This window comes from Bubalus kerabau, chromosome 17, assembly GCF_029407905.1.
Source record: "Bubalus kerabau isolate K-KA32 ecotype Philippines breed swamp buffalo chromosome 17, PCC_UOA_SB_1v2, whole genome shotgun sequence".
NCBI lineage: Eukaryota > Metazoa > Chordata > Mammalia > Artiodactyla > Bovidae > Bubalus > Bubalus kerabau.
Window position 1 is genome coordinate 28,302,293 of NC_073640.1, and position 12,408 is coordinate 28,314,700.

The following is a 12,408-nucleotide window of genomic DNA, read 5'->3' on the forward strand; positions in this document are numbered from 1 at the left end:
TAAGGTAATCATGGAAACTGATATGTTAATACTAAATGTTCTTTTTAGAATAAAAATGAAATAGAGATTTCATCTTTCTAGTACAGAATACCAAAATCCATGAGCATGCTGTGATTTTTACCTACAACTCCACCATAAAGGATAGAAACTTTCAAGTACAACAGAAAAAATTTAACAAAATCACACATTTATAATACCAAGACAAAGACAAAAACCAACATTTAACTTTTATTCTTCTTAAGTGAAGAAAAGCTCTCAACTTCTTTTTTGGTGGGCAGGGATGGAGGTGGTAATATTTTTGATCCACATCCAAAGCCCAAGTCCTTTTTCCCCCTTAAGACCCTCTCCCCCTAAAATGTTTTAAATATACAAATACATTTCAAAAGTCTCAAGGAATAGACTACATGAAGCAGTTTTTAACAGGTCACATCGTATTTGAACATACATATTAATAAATACTGTTCTAACCTAAAGAAAACAAAAAGTTCTGTTTATACTGGCACAAACTGCAGCTTACTTGTATTCACGTTTATAAAATATATCTTATACTTTATATCTTATAAAATATATCTTATACCAACCAAGCAAAACCAAGAACCATCTCCTGATTTAGAGCTTTAATAAAAAGATGTCTAAACCTCAGTTCCTACCTCAACATGTCTCTGGCTACATGCATGCTTGGGATTAGCACATTATACATCAGTCGGTTGGAAGGCTTGCTTTGTCTTAGTTTTTCTAGACAGAACTTGAGCCTCTTCAATGTTGTACTGCAATGTTATCAGGACAGAAAAGTTTCTTTTGCCTCACGGCTGCCCTGTTCATCCTTCCCTTTGTACTGAAAACCCAAGGGCCTCTCATACTCATACCACACCAACAATACTCTCCAGAATGTTGCCTTGGGAGACACGGTCTTATTTGCTTGCCTGCCAAATTAAGCACATAAAACAAGACGTAATTCAAGTGAAAATATATTTTTTCCTTAGAGGAAAAAGCTGGATGCCTGAAACAATGCAGTACATATACCTGCCCATCTCTGCCAACATCAATGCATAATACCATCCTGGGGTCATGATGCAATAGAGCGGGGGAGGGAAGCTTCATAAGAATCAGCCTCAATTCTACAGTTGGGATGGAGGTGTGATTTTTCTATCAACTTCTACCTTAGTGTTATACCAGAATTCCACTTGGAAAACAGAGACTGGAAGCCATGTCTTTCACTACCTATTCAGAGCACGTTTTGTGGCAGCATGTTGCTAATCTTATCTCAACCACCGTCAGTCACCTTGTCTTTAACCAAATTCCTGGGAATCTGTTCACATTTTCTCATACATAACTCTTTAATGGGACCTACTGCACACACTCTGCAAAAAAAAAATACCAACTAGTGCTTACACACAGTCATAGCACCAATCTTAGAGGTAAAAAAGGCTGTTACCACACTAGTGAGGTTATTCAACATATAAGCTTGAAATACTCAAATAAGCTTTCTCACAGGAGGAAGATGCTAAGGTGGCCTTTTTAACCTCTTCTACAAGTCATTCATTAATTTCTTCACACATATACTGAGAACCTACTATATATACCAAGGACTGGAGAAATCAGTGGTGATCAAGTCTTTGTTCTTATGGTGCTTACTTTATATTCCAGCAGTAAAGAGGCAAACAAACCTATAAGTATATAAAGATTTTCAGGTAGTGACATACTATTTTAAAAACTGACATTATAGTCAGTGATGGGGGTGGCTGCAACTTTAGATGGAGTGCTTGGGGAAGATCTCGATGAAGAAGGGTGCTGAGACCCAAGTGTCATGAAATGCAAGCCCTGTAAAATCTGAGGGCAGAACATTCCAGGCTGAGGAAATAGCATATACAAATGCCTTGAAATGGAATTAGAGCTCAGTATGAGAAGAACATAAAGACAGGCAGTAAGCTGGAGTGTAGTAAAAAGGAAGAAGAGTAGTTCAAGATACAACAGGGAGGTGAATTGGCCTAAATCATGCAGAACCTTGTAGGACCTGGTTAAGAATGCAGATTTTAAGTCTAAATGCAACAGAAAGCCACTAGTGTTTGAAATAGGAAAGTTATATGATCCCACGTATGTTTTCAAAAGTTCCCCAGACTATCGTCTAGAGAATGGACTGGGAGGGAGAACAGAAGCAGAGACAATTAGATGGTCACGTAGTCCAGAGAAGGTCTACGACGACTGCAGTGGCAACAAAGACACCAAGAGCTGGAAGATTTGGAGTACATTTTGGAGGTAGTTTGGCAGATACCAGAAAGAGATTTGGAGGGAGGTAGTATAGTGAAGGTAGGAGTAGTGAGGCGTGGAACTGAGAATTTTGATTCAGCCAAGTTACATTTGGGATGCCTAGCAAGACATGCAAGTTGATGCCAGAAAGATAACAGTGAGCCAAAGCAAAGTCCTCTTGGCTGCTTTCCCTACCCCTCTATGGAGACAGACCAGGCTGTATCTGTAGGGAAGGTCTGAGGACACAGGAGGGTTGCTAAAAATTTCCTTTTAAAAACCTAGAAGCCAGTTTCTCCCCTGGATGAGGTTTATTGCATCGCCCATCTGTTTCAGAGTCTAATCTCACAAGGCAAGAATACTGTGGTACTGACCATTAGGATTTAGGCCTTTAGTTAATCCTGAAGGATCTGGACTTTTGATTGCAACAGACTCTTGCACGCAACGTAACTCTACATATCGCTGACAGTTATTCAGCATCACAGGAACACCACAGTTGAAAGGGAACTTAAAGATGACCAGGCAGAAGACTCTCATTCTATAATGAAAAAACTGAAATGCATAGATGTTGATGAGAAACTGACACCTTACAGGTTCCTAGCAAAGTACAAAGGATATTCTGTATTCCTTCAGTTCTTTCAGTTCTTCTTCTCTTCGCTGTTTTTCTATTAGTTCTTGCTGCCGAGAAACCTCATCAAGGAAGTTGGTCTCATCTTCGTCTAAGCCTCTTACCATGTTTTCTGAGGAAATAATTAAACAAGGAACACTTAAAGCAGGCTAAAGGGAAAATACAGTCAAGCTTTTTCCTTGTCCTATTTTTTAATAAACAGCAGATTGTTCAGGGGATTAGAAGAAAGAATTTGTAAACACCAAAGCTTTAGGATAGATAACATGGCATAAAATCAAAGCATCTCTCCCATTACTAGATGTTAGCATAAAATTAAAATGGGTGTACTGAGTTCTAAGCAAAAATGTTCAATGTGGTCTAGATGGTAGAAAGCTGTCTCTTTTCCACCAAATGAGCACCTAGAGACTAGATAATCAAGACAATTTCATGGCTGGTTAGAAAAAGTGTTGCACAAGGCAAAAGTGCACCCAAAAGGCCCTGCAGAGTCCCTCAGATGCTGTTTTTTCTGAAGCTTACTGAATTTGAACTGTTCTTCATACTCCTGCTGCTTCCTGTCTTTCTGTTCCTGTAGCCTTTCATACAGGGACCGAGGGTCATAAACCTCCTCTGGGCATTCTGAAAGAAAAGGGAGGGGAGAAAAATACATACTTTACAATCCATTCATATTATTTTGGAATCACAAAGGATTTAAAGATAAAGTCAAGTCTCTGCATGATCTGAGGGCAAAGATAACACAAAAATAGTACAAAGTTCACAGCTTCCCTCTAGGCCTCAGACAGAAGCCAGCAGTTCTCAAAGCCAGCTGTGAGTGTGAACAGGGCCCATGGACTGAGACAGCTAACTGGATGAGGGATCCACCCCAAACAAACCCTGCATGGTAGCAGCACTCTCAGCTATTCAGATCCTGGATCCACCTGAATAGCTAGAAGACCAGTGCAATCTTCTGGAATAGTGTGGTAGAGTGGAAAGGGTATGGACGTGCAGATCCTGGTCTGCTCCCAGCTATGGAGACCTTACATAGGTCCCTTCAGCCCCTCAGCCTCAGTTCTTCTACTCTAAAGTGATGTTAATAGCCTGCAGGGTTGTGAGGATTAAAGATCTGTGAGCCTATATACCTTCTGGATCTTCAGGTTTTCGAACTTTTTCCCATTCTTCTTGTCTCCTTTTGCGCCGTTCATCTAGCTCTGCCTCAGATACAAACCTCTTTTTGATAACAAGGTTACCGTCATCCCCTCCATCCATAATGGAACAGTCTAAAAAACAAACAATTTCAAGTGAGAACTGTAATTAAAATTCTGAAGAGAAACAAGGAGATTGAACTCTGTCTCCCCCAAGCAACAGACTACCTCAAAACTTCCTTCAGCCTTAAACTGAGAAATCCTCAAGTAGTTTAACTCATAAGTCACTGACAAAAGCACAGGATTACATTTTCTTAATGTATTATGTAGTTTTATCAACATCTATGCTTATCTACAAAGTCAGCAAGAGGACCTGGAATAATTCTAAGGTGGTGAATGGTGGAGCTGAGAATCAGCTGAGAGCAAAAATTCATACTCTTATCCACTTAATCATACCCCTCCCCCCAAACCAGGAATCTTCCTTAAGAAGAAGGACATGTCAATTTCAGCTTTCTTCTTATATCAAATTCCAGTGCTGAGAATGTTCATGGAACATCTTCCTCTAGTGAAGACGAAAATGAAAACGGAGGAAATAAATCCAAACATGCAGAACAAAAGAATAGTCTTTGCCTAAAACCTACTATTGAAGTTTAGTTCACTGTAACAAAACAGAAAAATTTTAAATTTACTAGAAAGAAAACCAAATCAATGGACACAAGTTGTTGCTCTTACTAAAAGCACACAACCCTGGACATTTCTGACTTGGCATCACTCAATGTCTCTAGCCAAAGGCCTATTCAGTTTAGTTCAGTTCAGTCACTCAGTCGTGTCCAACTCTTGGCGACCCCATGAATTGCAGCACGCCAGGCCTCGCTGTCCATCACCAACTCCTGGAGTTCACCCAGACTCACGTCCATAGAGTCAGTGATGCCATCCAGCCATCTCATCCTCTGTCGTCCCCTTCTCCTCCTACCCCCAATCCCTCCCAGCATCAGAGTCTTTTCCAATGAGTCGACTCTTCACATGAGGTGGCCAAAGTACTGGAGTTTCAGCTTTAGCATTCCTTCCAAAGAAATCCCAAGGCTGATCTCCTTCAGAATGGACTGGTTGGATCTCCTTGCAGTCCAAGGGACTCTCAAGAGTCTTCTCCAACACCACAGTTCAAAAGCATCAATTCTTCGGCACTCAGCTTTCTTCACAGTCCAACTCTCACATCCATACATGACCACTGGAAAAACCATAGCCTTGACTAAACTAACCTTTGTGGGCAAAGTAATGTCTCTGCTTTTGAATATGTTACCTAGGTTGCTCATAACTTTTCTTCCAAGGAGTAAGTGTCTTTTAATTTCATGGCTGCAGTCACCATCTGCAGTGATTTTGGAGCCCCCAAAAATAAAGTCTGACACTGTTTCCACATCTATTTCCCATGAAGTGATGGGACCGGATGCCATGATCTTCGTTTTCTGAATGTTGAGCTTTAAGTCAACTTTTTCACTCTCCACTTTCACTTTCCACCGTAAGGGTGGTGTCATCTGCATATATGACGTTATTGATATTTCTCCTGGCAATCTTGATTCCAGCTTGTGCTTCTTCCAGCCCAGAGTTTCTCATGATGTACTCTGCATATAAGTTAAATAAGCAGGGTGACAATATACAACCTTGACGTACTCCTTTTCCTATTTGGAACCAGTCTGTTGTTTCATGTCCAGTTCTAACTGTTGCTTCCTGATCTGCATATAGGTTTCTCAAGAGGCAGGTCAGGTGGTCTGGTATTTCCATGTCTTTCAGAATTTTTCCACAATTTATTGTGATCCACACAGTCAAAGGCTTTGGCATAGTCAATAAAGCAGAAATAGATGTTTTTCTGGAACTCTCTTGCTTTTTCCATGATCCAGCAGATGTTGGCAATTTGATCTCTGGTTCCTCTGCCTTTTCTAAAACCAGCTTGAACATCTGGAAGTTCACGGTTCACATATTGCTGAAGCCTGGCTTGGAGAATTTTGAGCGTTACTTTACTAGCATGTGAGATGAGTGCAATTGTGCGGTAGTTTGAGCATTCTTTGGCACTGCCTTTCTTTAGGACTGGAATGAAAACTGACCTTTTCCAGTCCTGTGGCCACTGCTGAGTTTTCCAAATTTGCTGGCATATTGAGTGCAGCACTTTCACAGCATCATCTTTCAGGATTTGGAATAGCTCAACTGGAATTCCATCACCTCCACTAGCTTTGTTTGTAGTGATGCTTTCTAAAGCCCACTTGACTTCACATTCCAGGATGTCTGGCTCTAGGTAAGCGATCATAGCATCGTGATTATCTTGGTTGTGAAGATCTTTTTTGTGCAGTTCTTCTGTGTATTCTTGCCACCTCTTCTTAATATCTTCTGCTTCTGTTAGATCCATACCATATGTGTCCTTTATCGAGCCCATCTTTGCATGAAATGTTCCCTTGGTATCTCTAATTTTCTTGAAGAGATCTCTAGTCTTTCCCATTCTGTTGTTTTCCTCTATTTCTTTGCATTGATCGCTAAAGAAGGCTTTCTTATCTCTTCTTGCTATTCTTTGGAACTCTGCATTCAGATGCTTATATCTTTTTTTTTTCCTTTGCTTTTTGGTTCTCTTCTTTTCACAGCTATTTGTAAGGCCTCCCCAGACAGCCATTTTGCTTTTTTGCATTTCTTTTCCATGAAGATGGTCTTGATCCCAGTCTCCTGTACAATGTCACGAACCTCATTCCATAGTTCATCAGGCACTCTATCTATCAGATCTAGGCCCTTAAATCTATTTCTCACTTCCACTGTATAATCATAAGGGATTTGATTTAGGTCATACCTGAATGGTCTAGTGGTTTTCCCTACTTTCTTCAATTTAAGTCTGAATTTGGCAATAAGGAGTTCACGATCTGAGCCACAGTCAGCTCCTGGTCTTGTTTTTGTCTATTACAGAAAGAATTGTTCCGTCTCTGTGACCATGCCAAAAATTCCTCAAGTTTTGCAGAACGACCTCTTATGGAACAAGGGCCAACATTTTAAATGTTTCTGGCAGAGAAACATCAAAGATGTAGAACTTTAATGGATGGGAGAGACAATTTAGACCCTCACTGTCCTCTTTCTCAGCTGTAGCTCTCCTTTCTCATCCTACATTGGCTGTCTGGTTTCCTCCTCTCACCCTTATTTACTGGGAAATAATTCAGAATGTGATGGATCCTCATAGCCCACCTCAAACAATTCTCCATCTGGCAACAGAACCCACCCTTCATACCCAGGAGATTTTCATCCAACCCATACTTTAAAACTGCACTCCCTTCAGGCAGCTGACTCTCTCTCTGAGCAGATCTGACTAGCACGATAGTTATTCCTTAAACTGAACTGAAATCTCTCTTCCTATAAATTCCACAGATAGGTTGAATCCACTGGGACTACACAAAAGAAGCCAAATCCCTTTTTCAACACGACAATGCTTCAGCTGTTTGAAAACAACTCCCATTTTCCTCCTAATTTGTCACTTTTCTAGGTCAAACATTCCTAGTTCCTTTAATCTTATAAAAACATGAAAAAACTGTCTCAAAACTGTGACCTTAAACTGTTATGATTTAAACCTGGGAAAACAATATTAGGATATGGTAATACAACTGGCATGCCATTGAATCCATCTCTTTACTCTTGATACACTTAAAAAAATTAAAGTATTGAAAGAACTCTTCTTATAGTTCAAAATAAAAATCTTGAATCTTACATGCTTACATCTAAGTAAGAATTCAGGCTCAAGATTTATACTTATAATGCAAAACTAAGGAAGTAAAGCCATCTATTTAATTTCCATAGCCTGTTGAGTTTTTGGATAAAGAAGAATTCATTTGACTTAAAAAAAAAATGAATCTGACTTTAAAAAATAATTCATTTGACTTAAAAAAAAAATCTCTGAAACTCAAGAGTCAGAGCCTTTAAGATACATGTAAACAAAGGTTTGAATTTGAAATAGAGACTCTCAGAGAATAAGAATTTTCCCAACATTTATCAATTACTTTTGGAAAAAGACAAATTTATGGGATTCCAAGGCATTCTTACTCTCCTTTTCATCTTTTTCTCAAGTGTTAGAACTGAACTTTTACCCAAAGAGTTTGCCCTGTGCTATTTCCCCATCTTTCACATGCAGGACTAAATCAAGAATCATAGTTGGTTAATGAAAAAGAAAACAAGGTAGAAGCATGTTTTAAAAAGGAAATTTAAAGACAATGGGTTTATAATTTGACAGAAAAAAATTCTTTCAATGGGTTGGTTTCCTGAGAAAAGTCACACTTTCAAAACTAATGAGCACTTGTAAAAATCTGTTCTTTAAACCTAACATAATCCCGACATTCCCTCATTCCCAAAATAAAACTAGATGGCCATGCCTAATTATAAAACATTTCTGTGAATTTAAAAGGACCAACACTAAACACAGACTGCTTCATCCATCTCTTTCTTCAATTTGCACACCTCCTATAGGTCGTCATTCCCTGGCCCTTCAACTACTATTCCCTTCTTGCCTGCAATGCCACCAGTGGCCCTCTGGCTAATGAATTTTCTATATTAGGAGGTCAAAGGACAGAAACACAAGCTGGAATCAAGATTGCCGGGAGAAATATCAATAACCTCAGATATGCAGATGACACCACCCTTATGGCAGAAAGTGAAGAGGAACTCAAAAGCCTCTTGATGAAAGTGAAAGGGGAGAGTGAAAAAGTTGGCTTAAAGCTCCACGTTCAGAAAACGAAGATCATGGCATCCGGTCCCATCACTTCATGGGAAATAGATGGGGAAACAGTGGAAACAGTGTTAGACTTTATTTTCTTGGGCTCCAAAATCACTGCAGATGGTGACTGCAGCCATGAAATTAAAAGACGCTTACTCCTTGGAAGGAAAGTTATGACCAACCTAGATAGCATATTCAAAAGCAGAGACATTACTTTGCCCACAAAGGTTAGTCTAGTCAAGGCTATGGTTTTTCCTGTGGTCATGTATGGATGTGAGAGTTGGACTGTGAAGAAAGCTGAGCGCCAAAGAATTGATGCTTCTGAACTGTGTTGTTGGAGAAGACTCTTGAGAGTCCCTATGACTGCAAGGAGATCCAACCAGTCCATTCTGAAGGAGATCAGCCTTGGGATTTCTTTGGAAGGAATGATGCTAAAGCTGAAACTCCAGTACTTTGGCCACCTCATGAGAAGAGTTGACTCATTGGAAAAGACTCTGATGCTGGGAGGGATTGGGGGTAGGAGGAGAAGGGGACGACAGAGGATGAGATGGCTGGATGGCATTACTGACTCTATGGACGTGAGTCTGGGTGAACTCCAGGAGTTGGTGATGGACAGGGAGGTCTGGCGTGCTGCGATTCATGGGGCGTGCTGCGATTCATGGGGTCGCCAAGAGTCAGACACGACTGAGTGACCGAACTGAACTGAAGGACAGAAAATGTTTATGAACAACAAGTGGTCATACTCCTCAGTATGCTAGATAATATTCAGAATATTCCTTCTCCAACAGTATTCAAAATTTCCCTATCAATAAATACTGCCAAGAAGCCAGCTTAACTTCAGACACTTTTCATGACAACCTAATCTAACTCAACGAACATATAACAGATACCTTCTGCTGAAGTCTCCTTACAGGAGGGAAAACAGGTAATGATGAGTATAGATTCTGAGATCAAGAGACCTTGGTTCTGCCACTTGTAAGTTGTATGATTTTGGGCAAGTCATTTAACTCATCTAAGCCTTAGTTTCCTAATCCACAGATTGCACTCATCAATGGAGATTAAGAGAGTACTGCACAACATAAAGCTTTTGTGAGATAAACTAGATAACTCATGTCAAGCACTTAGCAGTGTTTGGGACCTGCTTAAAAATGCTTTAAAAGGTCTGTCACTATTGCAAAGAGCTATGCTGAGCTCTGGTTATGGGAGTGAGAGAAATATACTACCCTATGCTCAAGGAGTGTAGGAGAAATAAATCAGTGACATAAACAACCATGATAAGTGAAGTGGGAAAGGGACCAGATGAAACTGAGGGAAATCAGGAAAAGCTTTCATGTATACGTATTTGGTAATTCTGTAATTCCCCTTTACCATAGATATTTTATTATTAATTCAATTTAAATAAACTCAACATCAGGCTGAATGCTGAACTCTGTGTCCAGCATTGTGTAAATTCTATGGGGGTGCATAAAGAAAATAAACTTTAAAGAGCTAGTACTCTTGTACTAGTTCCTAACAGGTACACAGTGAATGTAATGAATTGCCAAAGTAAATGGTACAGCTAAGAGGCAGTAATGAAGGGCACAAATAGGGATCAACCCAGTTTCCCAAGCTGAAAACCTGGACATATACTTAAGACTCCTTTTTCCTTATTCCCTTACATCCCACTAGTCACCAAGTTCTGTTGTTTCTACTTCACAATGATCTCTCTTTAATTCATCCTTTCCTTTCTAATCTCTTCTTTTCAGGGCCTCATCTTGCATAAAGAGCATTCTGTTAAGACTCTCTGTTTCTCCTCTGGCCCCCATTCCAGCTATTTCTAATTCTACTACAGCATTTATTCATTGTGTTTTATCACTTAGAACTATTCCAACAGCTCTTTGTATCCACAGTGCTTATTAGCACAGTGTCTGGCATATATTAAATATATAAGAAATACTTACTGGATAAACCAACCAGGGAGAGAATTTGAAGAATTTAAGCAGAGAGGAATGCTCTCACATACATATTCTTAGATACTGTCCAATGTAAATTATAGAAAATAATAGTCATCAAATAAGTATTCACTAACGTGTCTTTGTCCCATAGGCAATTCTATTCAAACATCATACAACTTGTGCAATAGGAAACACAGGACCAAAGATTACATCACCTTGCTATATTAGATAACTGACATCTTCAAGAATAACTCTTGCTACTTACTTTCCTTTAATTTCAGCTAACTAAAAAAAGAAAAAAAATCTCATACTAAAAATTTCTTAGACAAAGCATTTTTCTCCAAAGAGTCCAACGTTCATTAGCTGTTTATTTTGCAACAGAAAGGTGATTTCTACCCTCAACTTATTTACCTTCTCCCAGAAGTAGAGAAATCAGAAACTTAAAGTGTTTATTTCTAATTCCTACAGCTTACCTAAATTTTCACAAGTCTCTTATTCTCTTTTGTTAGAATAATTAAAAACAAAACACAAATAAACAAAAGCCCAGAGATCTGGGGATTTAATGATAAAAATTCACTTGGGGATGAAGAAGATTTACATTGAGAATGCTTATTTTGTCCTTATAGTATTTAATTTTAGAAAGAATAACTGTGCCAACTTTTCTTTACTCTCATAGCATTTTTTATGGTGATTCAAGTTCAATTATCAAATTAAACATTATAGTATTTTTAAAAGGATTCTATAAGTTCTTCAAATAGAGAATTCATGGAAATCCAAAACCATACCAAAATCACTTTGTCCCAACTTAAAAGTTTCAAACTGATGCAAATTTTCAAATTTGCTTGACAGCCAAACAAACAATGTTCTTATATCTCAAGCTGAAATAAATGTTAAACACTGCACTACTGTGTTTGTACTGGAAATTATAGTATTTAATTTCCAGACTGGTGAGACAGAATGGGTTTATGCACAGCATGCTATATAAGTTTCAAGAAACTAAACTTACATTGCTGCTCCCAAGATAACTGCCATTGCTGACATGAAAATTATTCCATTTAGCTCATGCCATGATGCAAGTAAATGAGATCTGGTTTCCTCTGGAATTGAATTTTGTGATGGCACACTACTTAAGTGTTTACATCACTGACCACCGTACCCTCCTAACTTCTAACATTAGATACACTGTACTTGTAAAAATACAACAGGGCAGATCAGATCTCTGTGTCACAATGTTCTAACATTTCCCCAAAGGGAGCAAAAACAATAGGCCAATCCACGTTTTTTCTGTTAGTAAATATACTTAAGTACTGCTCTTCCAACATTATCCTGATGTTCAAGTCACGTGAGATCTTAAAATGTAGGACAGAAACTAAGGAATTTGGCAAACTAAAAATCATTCTAGAAAAGACCGCTTTCTGGCCAGAAGGCACTTCTATCAAGCTACAGTAATTTAAGTCAAACCAACTTTCCCTATAAAACTTCAGAGCATGACAACTACTAACAGAGAACAGTCTGTTAGCACTTATTACTAGACAAAGTAATTCTCAGTCACTCTTCTAACACTGAGACTTATTTAACCTACTCCACTAGCAAAGAGGACTGAAAGAATCTAAAAATGAGGGCACAGCATTAGTAAATGCAATTCATATGTACAATGTTTACTATAAAGAGCAATTTGAAGTAACCTCTTCTTTTTGCAAGACATCTAGAAAACACATGCCATGTATTTTTCCACAGCATAAGAACAGTTTCATC

General features: G+C 38.8%; 1 protein-coding gene across 3 annotated transcripts in view; it reads right to left on the reverse strand.

Annotated features, from left to right (window-relative positions):
* The window catches only part of PSME3IP1 (proteasome activator subunit 3 interacting protein 1), a 348,568-nt gene that overhangs the window by 23,143 nt on the left and 313,017 nt on the right, over positions 1-12,408 (reverse strand). For all 3 annotated transcript variants that reach the window (XM_055553909.1, XM_055553911.1, XM_055553910.1), the window contains 3 exons: positions 3,988-4,125; positions 3,389-3,487; positions 2,862-2,984 (listed from right to left, as the gene is read on the reverse strand). In XM_055553909.1, the coding sequence (XP_055409884.1) occupies positions 2,862-2,984; positions 3,389-3,487; positions 3,988-4,114 (349 nt within the window). In that variant the 5' untranslated portion in view covers positions 4,115-4,125. The remainder of the gene's footprint in view (positions 1-2,861; positions 2,985-3,388; positions 3,488-3,987; positions 4,126-12,408) is intronic.